Here is a 19892-nt window from a genome sequence, read left to right on the forward strand (position 1 = left end):
GGTCAACATCTTGTTTCCAGTCATTTTGATCAAAATACTGAACATGTGTCAGGTTCTAACAAAAGCAAACTGCTCCCTAAAAACGTTATTTGCATATTGCAGCATCTGTATAAATGTGTGCATTATTGATCCAAGGTAAATACTGACTTACAACCCTGCTCATTTTAATAGTGTGCAGAGAGAGTGACTTCTCCCTGAAGTACATGTTCATCAGAACGGAAACTCCCGTTCAACAGTCGTGATTATTTCCAGGTCGCCGACTACACATCCCTGCAGGTGTGTCTGTCATTGTGTTTGCTGGGTCAGCAGCAAAGTTTTTTTCAAAGCAAGAGTTTTTTTTCATGTTGGGTAATCAGGCCACACAGAGACACACACATTCGAACACATACCCTACACCTGCTGTCCACTGCTGACAGAGAAGTCAGGTTGTTACACAATTGCAATTCCTTTCATCGTCTCTTCCCCTCACTCACAAAGCCACAACACGAATACTAAGTTTACCAACAAGACAGTTAATCAATTAAATTATAAAGTCAAACATCTGCTGGATACAAATGTGGGGGTTTCTTTTTCCCATTATAGTGTAAAGAACCTCTTTGTGCTGCTGGTATGACATTAGTTTGGACTCTGGTAACTTATGATGAACTCGTCCTCTTACTTTTTAATATTTTATAGTCTAAACCAAGTTCCCAACTGGAGCTGAAGCAGAAAAGCCGATTAATCCATCAGTCCGCCAAGAGGAGATTAAAGTGCAGCAATTTTGATTATAAATTAATTGTTACAGTTATTTAAATCAGGCAAAACATGCCTGTCTTGGATGAAAGGATGTGATCCTTTTACAGATGTATATGAACCCCTGTTCATTCTGTTCAACAAGACACGACTCCCTATCCTCAGGTTGCAAACCCCTTGGCTAAAAAAAGACAACACAATAAATACATTCATCAATAATGGAAGTAAGTGTTAGCTGCAGCCCTGACTGACTAAAACATGAAAACAAATACTGGTCACACAGTTGCACTCTGCACGTCAGTAGGCTAATTAATAAACAAACCCTTCTGTGGGTATCTGGTGCCCAGTGTGTCATATACACATGACAGTGCAACTAGTGACATCACTGATGACCCAAACACATCAATGCCCCTGCTGTCTGGCCCAGCCACTGCTTCGGACTCGGAGACAAAAGGCAGCAGGAAGAAAAAGAAGATGTGGCCATGTCGTATGCTACCTGTGTTTACGCAATACCCGCTTTAACCTGTCAGGTGGCGCTGTTGAACGGCGTATCGTGTTGATGCTCGGTCTGCCTCCAGCAGAGAGAAGTGCGTGGTTGGATGTGAGCGCGAGCGACCTGTCTCTATTTCCAGATCGAAGATGGCGGTCTCGGTGTTCCCCGGCGTGCGGCTCCTCTCCATTGGAGACGCGAATGGAGACATACAGCGACACTCAGAGCAGCAGCCGCTGCGGTTAGAAGTCAAAACTACACAAGATGCTGCCCTCATCAATCTCTCCAATGGTGAGTTGACCTTTTCTACAGCTGCTCCTCAGATTATCGGCCTGTCTTAACTACTAGCTAGCTAATGCTACGCCGTGCTAATGCTTATACAGCTAATCTGCCCATACATAGCGCTAGCCACCAAGAAGCTAGCTCATTTTGAGAAACCACGTCGCCTTCCCCTGCTCGTCACGAGGAAGCCCTTAAAATTCCAAATTTTTCGTTGTTAGTCTCTCGAGACTTGCTAACTTTAAGCTGTGTGCTCCCACACAAGTTCACGGCTTTGGAGACCTCGACAAAAATATATCGCCACACATACAACGTAGCTTACTTAGCTGCTCTGCTTATTGATGTGACTAAGTAATAACGTTATGGTTTAATGCTAGTTAAACAATGCCACTAGCCTGGCTTCAGCAATAACGCTCTGACGTGCATCACACCCGCTCGCATCTGACATCTTTTACACTTGATATTTCACAAACATTTATTTTCTCACATAATCACGAACCCTAGTTCTGTAATTTAACCTATTCTGTTTTGTCCACAAGAGACGTATGTAATGTTATTTGGCTGTTTAGCTTGTGAATTAGCTTCTCTGTGTTTTGGAGCAGGGGGCATCACTCCTGACCCGTCGCTGTGCGCTGCAGTCCTGGTGGCTGCCGCTGCTTGTTTCGCAGTGATTTAGTCAGTAGCCCGTCCCGGAATAGAGCAGTAAACACACAACTTTTAAAGGTTTTATTTATTTTGCTAAATTAGTTCTTGGTATTTGGGTGGCGTAGCGAGGCCGGGCCCTCATTACGTATGCATTCATCTTTGTTCTCATTGGAACAATAGCCGGGTCGCTGCCGCTTTCTTCCCTCTTGTGTGGACGCAGCATCCCGGCGGCTCCGCTCCTCTGCAGCTTTTATTCATTGGAATGTCCCGCGCAGGCCTCCTGTGTCGTGGTGCTGAAGATAAAGAAAAGCTCAGCATTTTAGACCTTTCAATAACTCTATACTGAGTTTCATTAGATGGCACTGAGAGAATCGTCCCCGTTGATCTTTTGGAGCACAAATTAAGAAATTAAGTTTAATTTCTCCCTCTGGGAATTTAGGCCCAGGAAAAAGTAAAGATAGAGAACTAATGTATAAGACGGGCCTGAAAATACAGTGTAAATTAGCAACTAAGCGTTGTTGTCACTTCTTGACAAGAAATTTATTACAATTGTGATAAATGGCTTGAAACCACACCAAAGAGTACATATCAATGAACTGGACAAGGCTGTCTGAAAGCGTCTACAGGTATGCTACTGAAGAGGATATAATCATGAACTAGCCCGTTTACTCTACAGGCTAGTGAAAAGATGTTCCTCTTTTATTGTAGGTATGTTGATTGGTAAGCTGTAAATTAACAGTATTCATTATCACTTTTAAAGGCTGATTCATGATTCTGGGTCAAATCAGTGTAGATTATGTGTAGCCTCATACCCTATGCTGTAGTCTGACGTGCACCTCCCCAGAAATGTAACTGCACGGTGATGCAGACCACAACTGTGAATGGTTGCAACACATTTCCTCGTACATGTCTCTCAGTAGCCGGATGCCCCCCCCCCCCTCGGTCGTCGTCCTGATCAGCCCCTCCGATGTCTAATCTGAATTGTAGTAATGTTTATTTCAGTAAAAGTAACTGCTCTTCAACATCTGTCAGTTTCAACTCCAACATGATCTGCTCAGTTTTCATCGCCATTGTTTGTAAGTGGTAAAGAAATGCAATACAGAGGCATAGAAACCCGTCCGCCAACTAGCATTCATGCCACACCAATGCACAAGTATCAAAGTTCAAGTTCAAAGTGTTTTATTTGTCATATGCACAGTTAGGAAACGTGTTTCCCTGTACAATGAAATTCTTACTTTGCCGTCCACCTGAATGCCACAAAATACAAATGAAATATAAAGTAGATGACACAAAATCTAAGGCACTTTAAGCAGCAAATGCAGCAATATATTAAAAATATATAAGAATATAATAAGAGAATGTATGCTGCATGGGAGCAGCATGTGCAGCAGTCAACAGTCAAATGTGCAAACTGAGAATGTAAACAGTACAGCACATCACGTATTTCCTGGTATTAAACTCCTCAGCTGTTTAGGATTCTAATGGCAGTGTAAATGCTCTGCAGAGAGCGTAGTGGAGTCCTAGTAATCTTCTCCGCAGTCTTTACCACTCTCTGTAGGCGCTTGCGATCCATAGCAGTAGTGCTACCATACCAGACAGTGATGCAGCTGGTCAAGATGTTCTCAATGATGCAGCTGTAGAAGTTGCAAAGGATCCTAGGTGACATGTCAAACCTCCTCAGGTAGTACAGCCACCGTTGGGCCTTCGTGACCAGCTGTGTGGTGTTAAGTGTCCAGGTGAGGTCCTCACTGATGTGGATGCCCAGGTATTTAAAGCTGCTCACCCTCTCCACTTCAAGCCCCCAGATGAACAGTGGTCGATGAGATCTCCTCTCCTTCCTCATGTCCACTGTCATCTCCTTCGTCTTGTCCATGTTGAGGCTGAGATTATTGTCCTTGCATCATGACACCAGACTGGCAACCTCCCTCCTGTAGGCTGCTTCGTCCCCACCAGTGATGCGACCTATCACTGCTGTGTCGTCCACGAACTTTAGGATGACGTTGTCAACACTCACAATGACATAGGGTCTGCATAGATTCCATTAAGAGCTATAAATCAGGTTTAATATATCAGCCTCCAGTGCAAGCTATAAGCGAAATAAGCTATTCTCTGGTTAGCTTAGTAGTGACTAACATTTATTCCATGACTTAACTTGAAGGCTGGTTGGAATTAAGCATAGCTGCCTTAGGGGTTTGTGTGCTCTCTGCACGCCAGTGGGTAACAGGCTTTGACACAAACACCGCTGAGGTAAATGAAGCATCACTCCGTAACACTGCTTTAAAATCAGAGTGGACTGAGTGTTTCTGTAGTTCTAACAAATCCAACAGAATGAGGAGTAGTGCCTGGAAGTGTTAGTGTTATTTTCCCTCAGTATATACCAGGTCTGCATTGGGCTGTGGGATGGTACTCAGTTTTTTTGAATATTGGATGTTGTGCACTTTTTGGGCCATAAGAGTGCTCATGAAAATGATATGAAATCATGAAATGAAAATAAATCAAAATTAAAACACTGATGGCACTAACGGTTGTCTCACTACCAAACTGCAGCAACAAGTTTAGACAAAGTCTGCAAGCAGCCAGGAAAGGTATCAACAGGCTAAATGAGTCTACTCTCTGATTCTGGTACATGAGCTAGTCTGGCCAGAGACCCCCAAAGCTCTCAAGTGGACTCATCGGTATCTTTGGCATATAGACTACTGTTTGGCAGCAGGTACAAAAATAAAAATCTTTTCAGTTTCCATCAATTAAACTTTCTTTTCAGTTTATAGAGTTGTAATGAATTGTATAATATTTCATTGTGACAAATCAGATTTTACAAATGCAGTTCAGCATGTATGGCAAGTGGGCACGAGCATGTATGAGAGCTGGTATCAGTAGGAGCTCAGTGGAGGCGTGAAGTATGTGGGCTTGTAGTACTGTGCAGTCTCAGCAGTGAATGCTTACAGCTATTATAAGTTCTGTGGTGAAAAATCATCAGTCAGCCAATGCTCTGCTCAAAGGAAGCTAAACACTTGTCACACCATATTCTAATAAGTTTTGAGCACCATTAAGACTGCACAGCATATGCTTTAATTTATATGGGTGGCAGGTAGTTTGCTAATATAAGGTACCAGTGAAAGTTTGGACATACCTTGCCATTGAATGTTTTGTTGTTGTTTGTTTTGTGTTATTACTCAAAATAGCCACTGCATGCTTTTATGGCCACTTTGTACGTTACCAGCAGTATATGTACCAGTTTGATCAGGTAGTTGAATGGAATGGTGTTTAGTTAACAGGTCCTACATCACAATTAAATGGTGGACTCTCTTGCTTCTTTAATGTGTTTGAGGCCACCAGTTTTGTTGTGCCATAGTAATATTGGTATACAGCAAATACTTTGAAAGTTTATTCAAGTGTGTACCTGTGGTGCAGAGGAGTTTCTAGGCTCAGAAATCGCCAATAAGTAACACCTCTGGTTACAGCCCACATCAATGCGTTGGCATCCCGTCAACATTAGCTGTTCAGCATTCTGTGGCAGCACGCCATCTTATTTAGTCTGTGATTAGTGGAGACCGTCACTTGTTTTTCAATGGGTCAGTGACCCAAAACCCACCTTGAGGCCATGTAAGAACTGTTTGACCAAGAAGAAGAATGATGGGGTGCTGCATCAGATGGCCTGGCCTCCATAATCACCAGACCTAAACCCATCAGCGATTAACTGAGATGAGTTGGACTGCAGAGGAAAGGAAAAGCTGCCAACAAGTGCTCAGCATATGTGGGAACTCTTTCAAGACAGTTTGAAACCTATTCCAGGTGTCTACCCCATGAAACTAGTTTAGTGTGTGCAAAGCTGCTGCCAAAGAAAAAGATGGCTCCTTTGAGGAATTTAACATTTAAAACACATTTTGCTTTGTGTACATTTTTGTTTTTGCTTATACAAAATTCTGTATGTTTTATTTCATAGATTTATCTTAAGTATTAAGCTACAATGTGATAAATCTTAGACATAAAGAGAAAAAAAAGAGAATGGGAAGAAGTGTCTAAACGTTTGACTAGTACTTAAAAAGCCAAGAAGATGAAAACTTGTTGTGTCAGACTTTAAATGGCTTGATAAGTATCTAACAAATGTACCAATAGATAAAATTAGTTCATCCCATTTTTGCCAGCCCTAGTGAAGAATCTTTTGTAAAACTGTCAACTTAAAGTGTATGTTAATTTACACAGTCAAAATCTCACTAGGGCTGTACCCAAATAGTCCAATAGTCGAGTCATTAGTTGAGAGGCCTATCAGTCGACTGAGACTCTTCTAGTCAAGCCCTTGTTTTTATATTTTTATATTTAATTTTTTTGTCAGCTAGGGTGCTTTATAATAGAAGATAGACCCAGCTGGTAGTTTGCCATCTTCTTCTCCTCATTTTTGGTTTGCCAAGCAGCACTTTGTTCAGTACTGATTCTGATCAAGAAAGAATAATAACTTTACAGACATAAGATTGTTGTTCTTATGTCTGTTGAGGCACAGAAGTAGCATGCCAGTTCTAAGCAGATTCTGCCATTAGGAAGCTAACGGAAAAGCATGACATACCACTCAGAAATCAGAATATGCCGGTGGAGACTGGGTATAATCCGCTGGAACAGAAGTGGCATGCCATCAGCCACTTTTTGATCTCTGCGCTTCTGAGATTTTCTGCAGTCAGTGATACTGACTATCCAAGTATGCAATGAGATGATTCTTTCCTTAAATAGAGCTCAAAGGAATATTACAAGTCTCCACAAACTTTGCACACCTGGACTTGTGCAGTTTATCCCAGTCTACCTGGCAGATCCTCTCAAGCACCTTCAGACTGGACCCCTCTATATTTTGCTGCATTCATCCTTCCATCAGTTCTGACCAGTCTCCCTGTCCTTGCTGCTGAGACACAGCTCATGGCACGAGGCTCCCACCACCATGCTTCACTGTAGGGTTGATGCTAGCAGCCTTAGTGCTTAGAGTTCTTCCCAAAGAGTTCAGTTTTTGTCTCATCAGACCAGAGAATCCTTTTTCTCATGCTCTGAGTCAGTTAATGCCAAAGTCAAACTCAAAACAGGTTGTCATATCCCTTTTTTGTTTGGCCACTCCACCATAAAGGCCTGGATTGATGGAGAGCTGTGGAGATGGTTGTTCTTCTGGCAGGTTATGCCATCTCTGCAAAGGATTTCAGAAGCTCTGTGATGGTTTGGTTCTTGGTCACCTCCCTGACCAAGGTCCTCCTTGCCTGACTTTGGTCAGACAGCTGAAATTGAGGAGGATTCCTGGTGATTATGACTTTGTTCATTTCACAGTTACTAAGGCCACTGTGCTCTTGTGACCCCTTAAAGCTTTAGAAATGGTTTTATACCCTTGCCCCAATTCCTGCCTCATCACAATTTTATCAGAGGTCTATAGGGAGTTCCTCAAACTTCATGTCTTAGGTTTTGTCCTGACATTACATGCGTCTTTCTGAATTATGTCCAGTCAATTTAGTTTGCCACAGGTAGACTCTAAAGCATACAACATGCATCTTGAGGTGTAAATGAGGTGGGTTTTTTTTGTAAGATCTAGAAGGATTTATTAGCAGAAATGAGCTATAATATGCATAATAATGTTTTTATTAGTATCCAATCACCAGAAAATAGGAAGCATTGCTTTTTTTAAAGCTTAGAATAAGGCTCTTATATCTACATAGGAGCGGGTCTCCTATTATTGAGGGTGCCGTATTTTTTTTACAGTCACCCAGAATGGACAAAGCACACAGTGGGATGAATTTCACGTTTTCACATGGAAGTAGCAGCTTGGTTTGGGAGATGGTTGGAAGACGAAAATAAGTAACCTCGGAAAAAAGAGAGGAAGCAGTGTTGTAAGGTTAAGAACTATAATCTGTTAAATGGAGGATCATAGTTAAGCTTTAACACAAGAAAAAGGAAGATTGTGAATCCCTATCTTCAAAGAAGCAAAGACATGAAAGAAAGGGATGTTTTAAGGTTAAGTGCAGTCAAGTGAGCCATCAATTGCAAAAACCTGGTCAACCAAGTTGCTGTTCGGGTGTTTTTTTTTTGTTTGTTTGTTTTTTTTTTGCACTTGTTTGCATACAATAAAGGTGCTTGGAGCAGCCAAGATGGATGTCTAAAGTCTGGCTGAGTATTTACTAATAGGCCTAGCAAATGAAATAGTCTTATTGTGCACCTTAATGTATGTGGGTATTCAGCATTCTTCAAAATTACACTGTGGTCAGCTGTTAGCTTTTGCTTGGTCAAGTTGGCTGCACTTGTTTTCTAATTGCGCAGTTTGTCCTACATTTATGGTAATTGCTGTGAAATGGCTGTGAGGACTGTTGAACACAATGTATGAAAGCTTTGCTGAATGTTGCAGTCTGTAACCTCACCGCTAGATGTCACTGGAACTCATATACTGCACCATGAAGAGTAGTAATTAAAGGGCAAGTACACTGATTTACACATTTGTCAGTTAAATAGCAGTCAGTACCACTCAGCCTGTGAAAACAGTTGCATAATGTATTCATTGGCTCTAGAGGAGCTGTGTGTGAAAATAACCCTGATGATGGCATATTAATCTCATCAGGGTTAACTTGGCATTAGAGGAGAAGACAAACAGCAAGCCTGTGTTATCCAACTAGAGAGGTGGATTTTGAAAGACAGGCATTCACCATATATATTCTCCATATATATGGAGACTCAAAAAAAACATATTAAGGAGCTGATATAATGGAAAACAGACCAAAAAAGCACTGAGATGGTTTAGGGTGATGGCAGCAATCCTTCACTGCTTTCAAATTACTAAACTCTGTCTCTGCTGTGTTTTTAAGTAATTTGAAATTTTGAGTCTCCTTCCTTGAAAGTGAACAGTGTTGAAACTGTGCCACTTGTGGCGTCACACCCCGATAGGTGAGGATAAGCCCACCTCGTACACAGCACTACTGAAAACCTTATCTGTTCTGTGCATTCATGAAATGTAGCTACCTCCTGACTGACTGGTTAAGGCTGGGGCAAGATAATATGGTGAGGCGATACAGCACTGCCATAAGTTGCCTGTTGTGCCTGTGTAGAGCAAATTGGATAGGCAGTACAGATCAGGTAGTGGCAGTGCTTGGAGCACATGGATCTATTGAAAACTGAATCCTAGAATACAAAATGATGCCCATTCTTCCTAATGAAAGTTGCTCGCCTGGTACATAGTCCCCATAGTCTACATTTTTTCCTCTGGTTTTGTTTCTGTGTTGTATGGCTGACTGCATTTGGGCATCAGTGTTTTCCACACTGCCTGCACCCACTCACTCTTGCTTGGCTCATAGACTTTACATCGGGATGATGTCATGAAAATAAAACTCAATTTTCTGGTCTCTGGGAAAGTTTTACAGTGATTAAAACAGCCGTTCTAAATATACAATGGAAAGAGCAATCATTTATTTTGATTGCAATTTGAGGTGCCCAGTCAAAAGTTTTAAAGATGTCACTTTTTTCATTGTGGTCTATGGAGAAAATGCTTTTTGGGCTACAGGAGGATTTTTCTTTGCAGTACTGCAAGTGGCCACTGAGAAAGATTGGCTGGACGACTGTGTGTATGGCAGGCTTTTTGTCTAGTAAATTAATCTCTCTGAAGATGAAGTGCTGCTTTTAATCCATTAATAGATGTTAGATTATTTTAGGCTGCTTTATGAGACCATAATGGGGTGCTGCACAATCGGTAAATGCAGCACTTTTGAGTTCTTAATCTAAAGGTATATGATAGGAAAAGATAACTGCAATTAAACATTAATACCTTGCTAATGGCTGTCAGCCAATACATGAATGCGCTTCTCTTCTTCTAGGCTTGTGCCACTTGGTAATCAGATTAACTGTTGACTAAGTGTTTTTACATTGCTTGATACTAGCTGGTGCAGGTGCATGTGTCTGTCCATCGAGACTGTGAGCCACATGCAGCTGCAGCTTCTTTCTCCATTTTGCTATCTCTAAGTGTCAGGTCTGTTTCTGCCAGGCCATATTTACTTCTCAAGCTGTAGCCTGCAATTCACTTGTGAATACAGTAGTGTTGTAAAAAAAATAATGACTTTTGATACATATTGATTCAGAATATTTCAACAGTTCAATATTTCAATACTCATTTTACGTATTTTCCACAATAAGTTGTGCGATTTGAGTAATGTAATAAGAATATAGAACACCACCTGTATAACAAAATATACAGCTCTGTGTTTCTGATGTTTTGTGTAGATATAATAATAATCTATGCAAATGGAAATGTAAATCCTAAAAAGGGAAATACACTGATACCATCAGTATGTGTGGAATAATCTCACATAGACCTGTGCTGGACATTTTAGAAAAAAAAGGCATCTGACAGTCTAATAGTTGCATATGGATTTATGATAATTTGTCATTTTTCAGGCTCTGGGAAAAAAAAAAATGTCACTAATTGTGGATATTCCTCCAAAGTGGTTGTGTAGGCACTGGAGGGAGATAATGAGACCGAGGCAGCATTGTATTCAGCTCTCCTACACAGGAGCAGGTTGTGTTAAATCTTAAACTACTCAAATGTGACTAGTAGGAAGATAACGGTCTCTGTGCTGTCATGCAGACAGCTGAAAAAATTAAGATATATTGGATTTATCCAGTGATAAGTAAAGTTTAAGCAGCAAACAGTTCAGTGGCTGTATGCACGTATGCCTCACGTTTTCCTAATGCTTCCATTTCCTCCCTTTCGTTCCAGGAGAGGAAGCGAGTATGTTCAAATGTTCCATTTCCAGGGAGACGGAGTGCAGTCGCGTAGGGAAGCAGTCGTTCATCATCACACTGGGATGTAACAGCGTCCTGCTACAATTCTCCTCACCTGCAGGTACACACAAAGTGCCCCAATATCATAAGACTGTCACACACTGTACACACATACAACAAGGGGTTTAACAAAAATCTCGCATTAAGGGTTTAGTGGTTACATCGATTTTTATTCATAGAAAAATGATTAAAACTTGATCACTGTCCAAATACTTCTGGATCTGACTAACTTCAGACTAAGTCAAGGTGCCAAAGTTCATTTTGTTTTCCACATTCTTGGTACACCACCTTACAGTAGTGGAACAAGTATTCAGTTCCTATACTTATGTTAAAAGTAGCAGTACCACAGTGTACAAATACACTTACAAGTAAACGTTCTTCATTCAAAGTTTTACTTAAGTAAAAGTGCAAACATATTAGCATCACAATATACTTGAAGTACCTAATGTACACTCTATGCGGAATGGCTATGTTAATTTAATATATTATAATTATTAATATGTTATTTTGTACATCACTTTATTGTTGCAACTGGTAAAAGTGGGCCTCATGTTAACTACCTTGTATGCTTAGAACTTGAATTTTCCACCACCAGGGATTAATAAAGTTGTATGATTATACTGTATTTTGTTTAATTAATCTGATACTGAAGGTAGCTAAAGTTATCAAATAAATGCAGTCAAGTAAAAGTACAATATTTGCAATTTACAATATTAGTATGAAGTTTTTGACTCAAAAACCGCGACAGGACCCGAACTGTGAGTTTTGTGATATGTTGCACCCTTAATAAACATTACACAGTTGACCCAATACAAAAACCCTCAAACACCTTTTAAGCAGGTCAGCATTGAAACCTCATAAACACTGTATTGGATCCAGTGTGCTTGAGTGGCCCAAAACAATGAAAACAAACTGTCCACTAACTCCACCGTGTAAAGTTCAGGTTTTTGTGTTTGTGTTCTGCTTCAGACTTTCAGTCCTTTTATAATCTGCTGAAGAATTGTCGCGGGCATGCTAGTGAGCGCTCGGTCTTCAGTGACAGGACAGAGGAGTCCTCTGCTGTACAGTACTTCCAGGTGAGAGGCGTGTGAACACATGCCTATACCCTCCTACACAGCACAAAAAGAGCCCCAGGCTTTGGAACACTGCAAATATTACCTTTCTTGTGAATGTCTTCTGCTTTTCCACAAAATTGGACACACCTCATTAGGTAATTGAACTTGCTGAACGCACATTCACAGAGGAAAAACTCCCTCCAGTAATTGATTTTATAGGCTTAAAAGCTTACCTGTAATATGGAAATGTAGGACAGTATGGTCCATCACCACCACTGCCAATAAAATCTGCAGTTGAGCCTCAGTTCCCATTTGGAGAATGTTTCCATTGCTGTGTTTTTCTTTCTTATTAATAAGAATTAAGATTAAATTTGAAAATCACCCTGACCTCAGTTTTTACTTATTGAAATATCTATATATGTGACTACAGAATGAGCTTGTACAACACTGATTTCATAAGCCTTTATTAATATGCTTTTTTTTTTCTTGTTCCTTGTAGTTTTATGGCTACCTCTCCCAGCAACAGAACATGATGCAGGACTATGTCCGGACAGGGACTTACCAGCGGGCTATTCTCCAAAACCACACAGACTTCAAGGACAAGGTAACCTTATAGTACTGGGCAGATGCACCGTTTAATGAAGACTGAGGTAATCTGGGTTATTCACATTAAGTGTGATAGGGTTGACCAGAATGTTCAAGGGCAAAATATCTGCTGTGCTAAAGAGATTCAAGATGTAGCGTTGCACAGATGGAGATAATGGGGATAATGGTTGCTCGCTGGATCAGCAGCATCACTGTCCTGATCCAGCATCATTTAATATAGTGTTTTAGTTTAGTCAAATAGTTTCTTTCTGTCAGTCATCCCCCGAACTTTATATAACCCTTGTTTAACATTTGAATAGAAGTGTAACTGTAACAGTTGCAGTGATGTCATGTTTCCTGCTGTCTTTTCTCCAGGTGGTACTGGATGTTGGTTGTGGCTCAGGGATCCTCTCCTTCTTTGCAGCTCAAGCTGGAGCCAGGAAGGTCTACGCTGTGGAGGCCAGCACTATGGCGCAACATGCTGAGGTTCTCACACACAGATTAATACTAATATCAGTTACCTGACTTTACTATGTTTTAAACCACTTGGTTCATGCATCTCTCTGTTATTACCAATCAACAGCAGGATTTACAGCCGTAGTAAAGGTGTCCTTTGCCCTACAGGTGCTGGTGAACAGCAACCGTTTAGGAGAGCGGGTAGTTGTCATTCCTGGGAAGATAGAGGAGGTGACGCTGCCGGACCAGGTTGACATCATCATCTCAGAGCCAATGGGCTACATGTTGTTCAATGAGCGTATGCTGGAGAGCTACCTGCATGCCAAGAAGTTCCTCAAACCCAATGGTGAGGTTTGGGAAACAGCAGAATGACAACCTGGTAAATTGTAGAATAGAGGGTGAGAGACTGATGAAGACTATGGCCTCAGTAGCAGTAGGAACAACCTTTGCATCAACCACTTTGCTCCTGCTATCTGCCTACATGTAGTGTAAAATATTATCCGATTGGTTAACATGGCTACCGTAAGTACGCAAATGTATATGTGGCCTCAGCTTAATGTTTCAAAATTCAAAGTAAAACCAAATTTCTTTCTGTGTAGCTGGTGTCACATTAATTTTGTTGACTCATCTCCTGTTTGTCTGTGTGTTTTTCTGTGTTTCAGGTAAAATGTTCCCCACTATTGGTGACGTCCACCTGGCACCCTTCACAGACGAGCAGCTCTACATGGAGCAGTTCACCAAGGCCAACTTCTGGTGAGGAGGGAAAATGGGGATTCACGGTATTTTTCACCTGAAAGATTTTGCCCACACTTCTGACTGGTCACCTGTCAGTTTGTCTGTCAATCCATCTGTCTACAGTATATGGCACAGTTGCGTCTGCTGTCTGTGCATTTCCTAGAAAGGGCATTAAGTTCCATCTCACTAGATTTTTTGCAGTATTCATGCCTAAGTACATCATCACATCAGATTCCCAGTGAATTCTATTGTAGTCTGTAAGAGATTGACTGGGTATATAATTCAACATCAAACTTTGGATTTATAAGTATTTATTTTATAGGTTGTTATATGCTAGTTTTTGTTTTGTTGTGACATCATTCCTTGTATTGTTTTGGCGTGCACTATCTCTTGGTACAGAGGGCCGATTAAAAATGCTAAACAGAAGCGGGAACATGGGGCAGCACCGGTGGCACCTACTGTTTATTCTGAGAGCCTGATAGGCCACCACTACTCCTTATTTTAGCTGTTGGGTTTTAATACCAAGCTTGTACTGTTTGTTGTACTATTTTTTATGCATTTGGAATCTATGCAGTGTTTCACCTAGTTTCAGCAGCAGGGCTGTTGAGCATGTATACACCCATGCAACACCGAACCTGCATTTACACATGCTGGCGGACAAATAGCTTAACATGAACTTAGAATTGTTATAGATGGGGTTATTCATGGTCACTTTGCCTTGTGTGTTACCTTACACTTGAAAGGCTCTGGAGGCCCAGAAGGCAACAGTAATACATGTTGAAGAATGAAATGCACACATGCCTGGAACAGTTTGGTAGCTATATTGGCTGGGCCAACCTGAACATGTAGCCAACACTAGTTAGTTAACTTTCTCCTTTTAGCTCCTTCTCTTTACTACTCAGGAGAACATTTTCCGATCTCTGTCTTTCTGCAGCTCAGCTTCTCTCTGCTGCTGCTCTGACAGAGCATCACGCAGTACTCAACTTATAGTGTTAATTATAATAGACCCACTTAAGAGCTTAAAACTACTTACTTTGTGGTCTTTCATTTGACAGGTTACTATTATCCATTAAGATGTCATATATGGTTCCATTGATGTCTGATTGACTTAATGCCCAGTGGCGGCAGCTCCTGCAGTGTTTACAGTCTGTTCATTAAAAAATTAAAATCTAATCTGTTTTTTTTTTTTTTTTTTTTTTTTTTTTTTTTTTTTTTTTTTTGTTCTTCAGGTACCAGCCCTCCTTCCATGGTGTAGATCTTTCCGCCTTGCGGGGGGCAGCAGTGGACGAGTATTTCCGCCAGCCAATTGTGGTACGTTATCCACCACATACACACAGAAGTTTGTATTTGTTAAATGTATATAAACAGCAAATGGGCAGGGAAATCTGAGTGTTCTCACTTGAGGATTTATTGACTTTTTGGGGACCTGACAAGGTTTACTGTTCTGGGACAGCATGTGAACCTGACTTGTGCTTCCTGTGTGAATACCCTGCTGGGTTAGTCTCAGGTTCATGAATTCATTGGTTTACTTCAAGGTTAAGTGTAGTAATCAAGTGTCCTCTAGTTGGGAGACAGTGTTGACTTTTAGTTACGTGGAACTGGATTTGTTGTTGTGCTTAGGTCTGTGTGGTATTTTCACATCTCCTTCCGCAGGACACATTTGATATCCGTATTCTGATGGCTAAATCAGTCAAATACACAGTCAACTTCTTGGAGGCCAAAGAAGAGGATCTTTACAGGTGTGTATGTGCTAAGCGTATTAAATGTGTGCCTTATACCAAGTGTATTTAACACGTCTTTTCCCGGCCTTCTGTTTTTTGTTCACAGAATAGAGATTCCCTTTAAGTTCCACATGATGCACTCAGGCCTGGTACATGGCCTGGCTTTCTGGTTTGATGTGGCATTTATGGGATCAGTGTAAGTCAGCCAGTCTCTCACAGGCATACTGATTCATAAGAAATACTTTTAATTAGTTCTATACAGTTGTCTTGCCCTCACACCCCACCACCTTTCTCGTGGCCTTCCTGCAGGATGACAGTATGGCTGTCCACAGCACCCACAGAGCCTCTCACCCACTGGTACCAGGTGCGCTGTCTGCTGCAGTCTCCCCTCTTCACGAAGGCTGGGGATACATTGTCCGGCACAGCTCTGCTGGTGGCCAACAAGAGGTAAGAAAGCCACGTGTACTTGCAAAAAATAATGTAGTTCTGTGCATCGTGGTAGTCCACTTTGTACCTATTTCAAGTTAGAGGCTTAATATTATGGTCTTTGCAAATTTAAAACATTGATTCTTAAGGCAAAGAGTAGTATCTGTTTCAGAAGCAAAATGGAGGATAATTGCTCAAGCAAACTTTGCAAACTTAGAACTACCAGGACACTAAAAAAAGGGAAGTGCTCCCAACTTTATATAGTAAATAATGAGAAAAGAGGAAATAACAAAAATCACAGACACAAAGGAATCAAACTGTGCAAAAAGCAAAAGAGCAACAAAAACAAAACATTTGGAGAGCCGCTATTTAAAAGCAAATTGGCTGCAGACACCAGTTACAGCTATTGCATGAATAAATAAAGCAGCAGCAGCACAGATATTTGCACTTTCACACTTCAACAGAGCTGCTGTGAAGTTCTATTAATGGTAACCACACTGAAGAAAGTCAGTGAAAAGGGATTTTATTAATCAGTCAGACCACAATACAGCTATATAAAAATGTCAGTTAAAGAAACTTAGCAAACTAACATTTAATATTTTAACTTAGTTGGTTTTATTCGAAGGATCCAAATGTTTTTAGTATTTATTCTCTTCTTATAATTTGATGTACACAGCTACACTATGCTGGACTGTTTCTTGACCGGGGTTTGTGTATCTTTTCATTCAGTTATTTCAATTGAGCTGGAAAACAAAAACAAGGGAAAAGGGAAAATGACTGTGTTCTTGTTTTTATCTAAAATGGGTAAAATAAACAACAGAGCCAAAACAAAAAAGTCATTTCATACTGCTAATCTCTGTCAAGCACAGACCAAACTGCAACATCCATACAGGAGCCTGCAGAGCCATCTGAAACATTCTTAAAGCACTTTGTAATTGAAAATGTAGGTAAACTTTAAGGAATTTCAGGGAAAACGTAGATAATGTGCAGTTAATCAGGGATAATACCTTCACTGCCAGTTTCATCAGTGATGACAGATGGACTGTGGCATGCCATTAGACTCTCATAAGCAATGTTTCCTAAAAATAGAAATTTGCAAGGGTTTCTGAATTAAACCCGATGAAATCTTCTACACACGTGTTCTAAGCATTAGACACGTAATCTGTGAACACTATGATGTGGATTTATCCATTATGTAGTTTTACAAATAGTTAAAGAGGACAGTAACACACTTGGTTTTAACATGTTCATGATGTGACATCTACTGGCCACAAATCATCAAAGCAGCTTCTTTTGTAATTCAGTACCTGTAAAAATCATTAGCGTAACTTGTGCTGTATTCACATTGTCTACTGAAGTGACTCAAATCAGATTTTTTTATTTATTATTTTTTCCCCTCACATTGATTCAGGAAAAGACTTATTTTTGGGTTTGCTCGTTTTCCAGACTGAATGCATAATACACAGACTGGTGTATGGTAATGTCAAGACTCCAGGAAGTTAGTGAGCCCGGTCAAGAAATGTTCTGAATTGTTATGCCCTGTAACACCACAATATTCTACATTTCTACATTTTGGTGTTTGTACTGATTAAACAAAGAGATGTGTTAATTACTGAACTGTAGAGGTGCTGATAGATGGATTTTTGTTACCTTTGGAGGTGGCCATCTTTTCATGTAACTCAAACATGAAAGAAAATTAGTGTATTTTGCGAAATGTTGCTCTAATCCTCGAAGGCCCCAGAGCACCCTACTGTACCTGCTAGTGAATCATCCTATTGCTGATAAATCCACAGGCTCTCACATGCATGGAAGCAAACAATAAATGTAAAAATAAAACATTATGGTAATAATAATGTGTTTTTATTATCTGATTTATAGTAATTTATCAAATACTACAAACCGACCTCTTTCCCAACAGACAAAGCTACGACATCAGTATTGTTGCCCAGGTGGACCAGACGGGATCAAAGTCCAGCAACCTCCTGGACTTGAAGAACCCCTTTTTCAGGTGAGTTGGCCTCTTGACCCCAGTAACCATACTTGTGGGTGGATGGCACTATCTAAGGGTTGAAATGTCCCTGCTGTTTGTCTCTGTAATGCTGAAGGTGTGTATGTATTTGCAGGTACACTGGCACCAACCCTAACCCCCCTCCTGGCTCACACTACACTTCCCCTTCTGAGAATATGTGGAACACAGGGGTGGCCTACAGCATGAGTCAGGGGATGGCTGTATCAGGTGAACACACCTAAACTTCCCCAGGTGGAACCCAGCTACATAGTCTCCGTCTCTTCAGCTGTTTTCTGAATATAATGGACATTTAAAAATGGGGAAATGGCCGAAACGCAGGGTATCTGGTAATTCTGATTAATCAGGAGTGGTAGGAATACTGGTGAACACTTGCAGTCTGATATTTTGTTGCAGCATGTGCTGGCAGCTCTGACAGATCGGATTTTTCTATTAGAAATTTTTGTGACAGTTATATAAAAATTTATTATTTTTACTACAGAAGAGAAGATTCTAGAGAGTTCAGGAAGTTTACAACAAAGTAGTTGAAGGTGCTGTTTTGCAAAAGGCACCAAAATGGGCAAATGAAAAAAGGGGTAAAGGCACTCGTCTAAAAAAAAACAAAAAAACTAAAAAGCCTTTATTTAGGTATGTCTCTCATAATGAGGAGTAAAAACTATACATGTTCAAAATCTGGGTTACAGCCTATGCATAGCTGCAAAAAGCTGCCTTCTTCAGGGTGTAACCTGCAAATCACAGTTTTCCCCTTAAGAAAGTGTAAGACAATTGTAAACCTCTGGTTTTAATGAGGAACCAATCTTCCTGTTCATGGCTAAACACCAGCAGGTGGCCACATAGGGAATCCAAGAGCTTGCACATACGTATAAACCCTGCTTGAAAGAGATGGCTGCACAAAGGTAGACACGAATCTACAACACATGGGCATAAACAAAACAGGGCGAGACATTTCAAAGATGCACAATAATAATAATCTTGACACCCTTAAGATTGATGGTCTAGAAACCATCAGTAATAACATTTTGGTGGGGGTGACCATTTTAACTTTTTGTATACTTCAGTTGCAGGTTACATCTTATCCAGGACTGAATGATGATAATTGTATACAATTTATTTTTTGTACATTTGCCTGTGTTTGATATGGGTCTTGATTTTGTATTTCAGGTAGACCACTACAGAATATAAAATAATTTCCTGAGTTTTTAATTAACAGCAACAGCCGTAATACCTTTTCTTTGCTTTCTGATGTTGAATCCAACTATTACACACCAGCTGTCTCATTGTAAATCATCATAATGGGCTGGTGAGTAAAAGTCAGGTTTTTTTTTTTTTTTTTTTTTGTTTTTTTTTTCCCCTCCGGTGGTGGAGGTTGCTCTGCCCTTTACACATAGTGCAGAATTCCCAGCCCCCTCCTTGTCGCTACTGATGCTACTGCACTGCCCTTTGCATGGCAGCAGACTGACGTTTGCTACTTCATGATACATTGTGCCGCATATGGAGGGCCACAAAGGTCACAGAAATAATCATGTGGAATTTCATTAATTTGGCCAGGACTCTCACTGAGAGCAGTTGTTTATGATGAGAAAATGAATGATGATAACCTGCATTTTGTTCTTTGTAGTAAATGATGATTGCTTTGTTCCCTGTCTCTCCCCTCCAGGGATGCCTGCAGCTTATGACCTCAGCACAGTCATTGGCAGTGGCCAGTCAGTGACTCACAACAACCTCATCCCCCTGGGTACGATTTGCACTCTTCCTGACTTCTCTACATCTTAATGTTTTGAGGAATAAATGAAGTACCAGGCATACACATAAATGGCACAGAAATACTGTTCATGTTTTAGTTTGTAGTGAGCGCTGCAGTACTGTATGACAGTGGTCCCCAACCTTTTTATCACTGCGGACCGGTCAACGCTTGACAATTTTATTGCAGCCCGGGGGGGTACGTAGATTGTTTATAA

The 19892-nt window shown here is 40.6% G+C and overlaps 1 protein-coding gene across 1 annotated transcript in view; it reads left to right on the top strand.

The window, feature by feature from the left end:
* Nucleotides 1–1138: 1138 nt before the first annotated feature.
* Nucleotides 1139–19892, top strand: part of carm1 (coactivator-associated arginine methyltransferase 1) — a 32068-nt gene continuing 13314 nt past the window's right edge. Inside the window, exons 1-14 of the mRNA XM_020608245.1 lie at nucleotides 1139–1513; nucleotides 10866–10991; nucleotides 11900–12006; nucleotides 12485–12589; nucleotides 12946–13056; nucleotides 13195–13372; nucleotides 13689–13779; nucleotides 14991–15072; nucleotides 15415–15500; nucleotides 15589–15678; nucleotides 15792–15929; nucleotides 17827–17916; nucleotides 18032–18144; nucleotides 19592–19669. Coding sequence (XP_020463901.1) covers nucleotides 1372–1513; nucleotides 10866–10991; nucleotides 11900–12006; nucleotides 12485–12589; nucleotides 12946–13056; nucleotides 13195–13372; nucleotides 13689–13779; nucleotides 14991–15072; nucleotides 15415–15500; nucleotides 15589–15678; nucleotides 15792–15929; nucleotides 17827–17916; nucleotides 18032–18144; nucleotides 19592–19669 — 1537 coding nt within the window. The 5' untranslated portion in view covers nucleotides 1139–1371. The remainder of the gene's footprint in view (nucleotides 1514–10865; nucleotides 10992–11899; nucleotides 12007–12484; nucleotides 12590–12945; nucleotides 13057–13194; nucleotides 13373–13688; nucleotides 13780–14990; nucleotides 15073–15414; nucleotides 15501–15588; nucleotides 15679–15791; nucleotides 15930–17826; nucleotides 17917–18031; nucleotides 18145–19591; nucleotides 19670–19892) is intronic.

The sequence above is a fragment of the Monopterus albus genome, unplaced genomic scaffold (assembly GCF_001952655.1).
Source record: "Monopterus albus unplaced genomic scaffold, M_albus_1.0 scaffold92.1, whole genome shotgun sequence".
NCBI classification, from domain to species: Eukaryota; Metazoa; Chordata; class Actinopteri; order Synbranchiformes; family Synbranchidae; genus Monopterus; species Monopterus albus.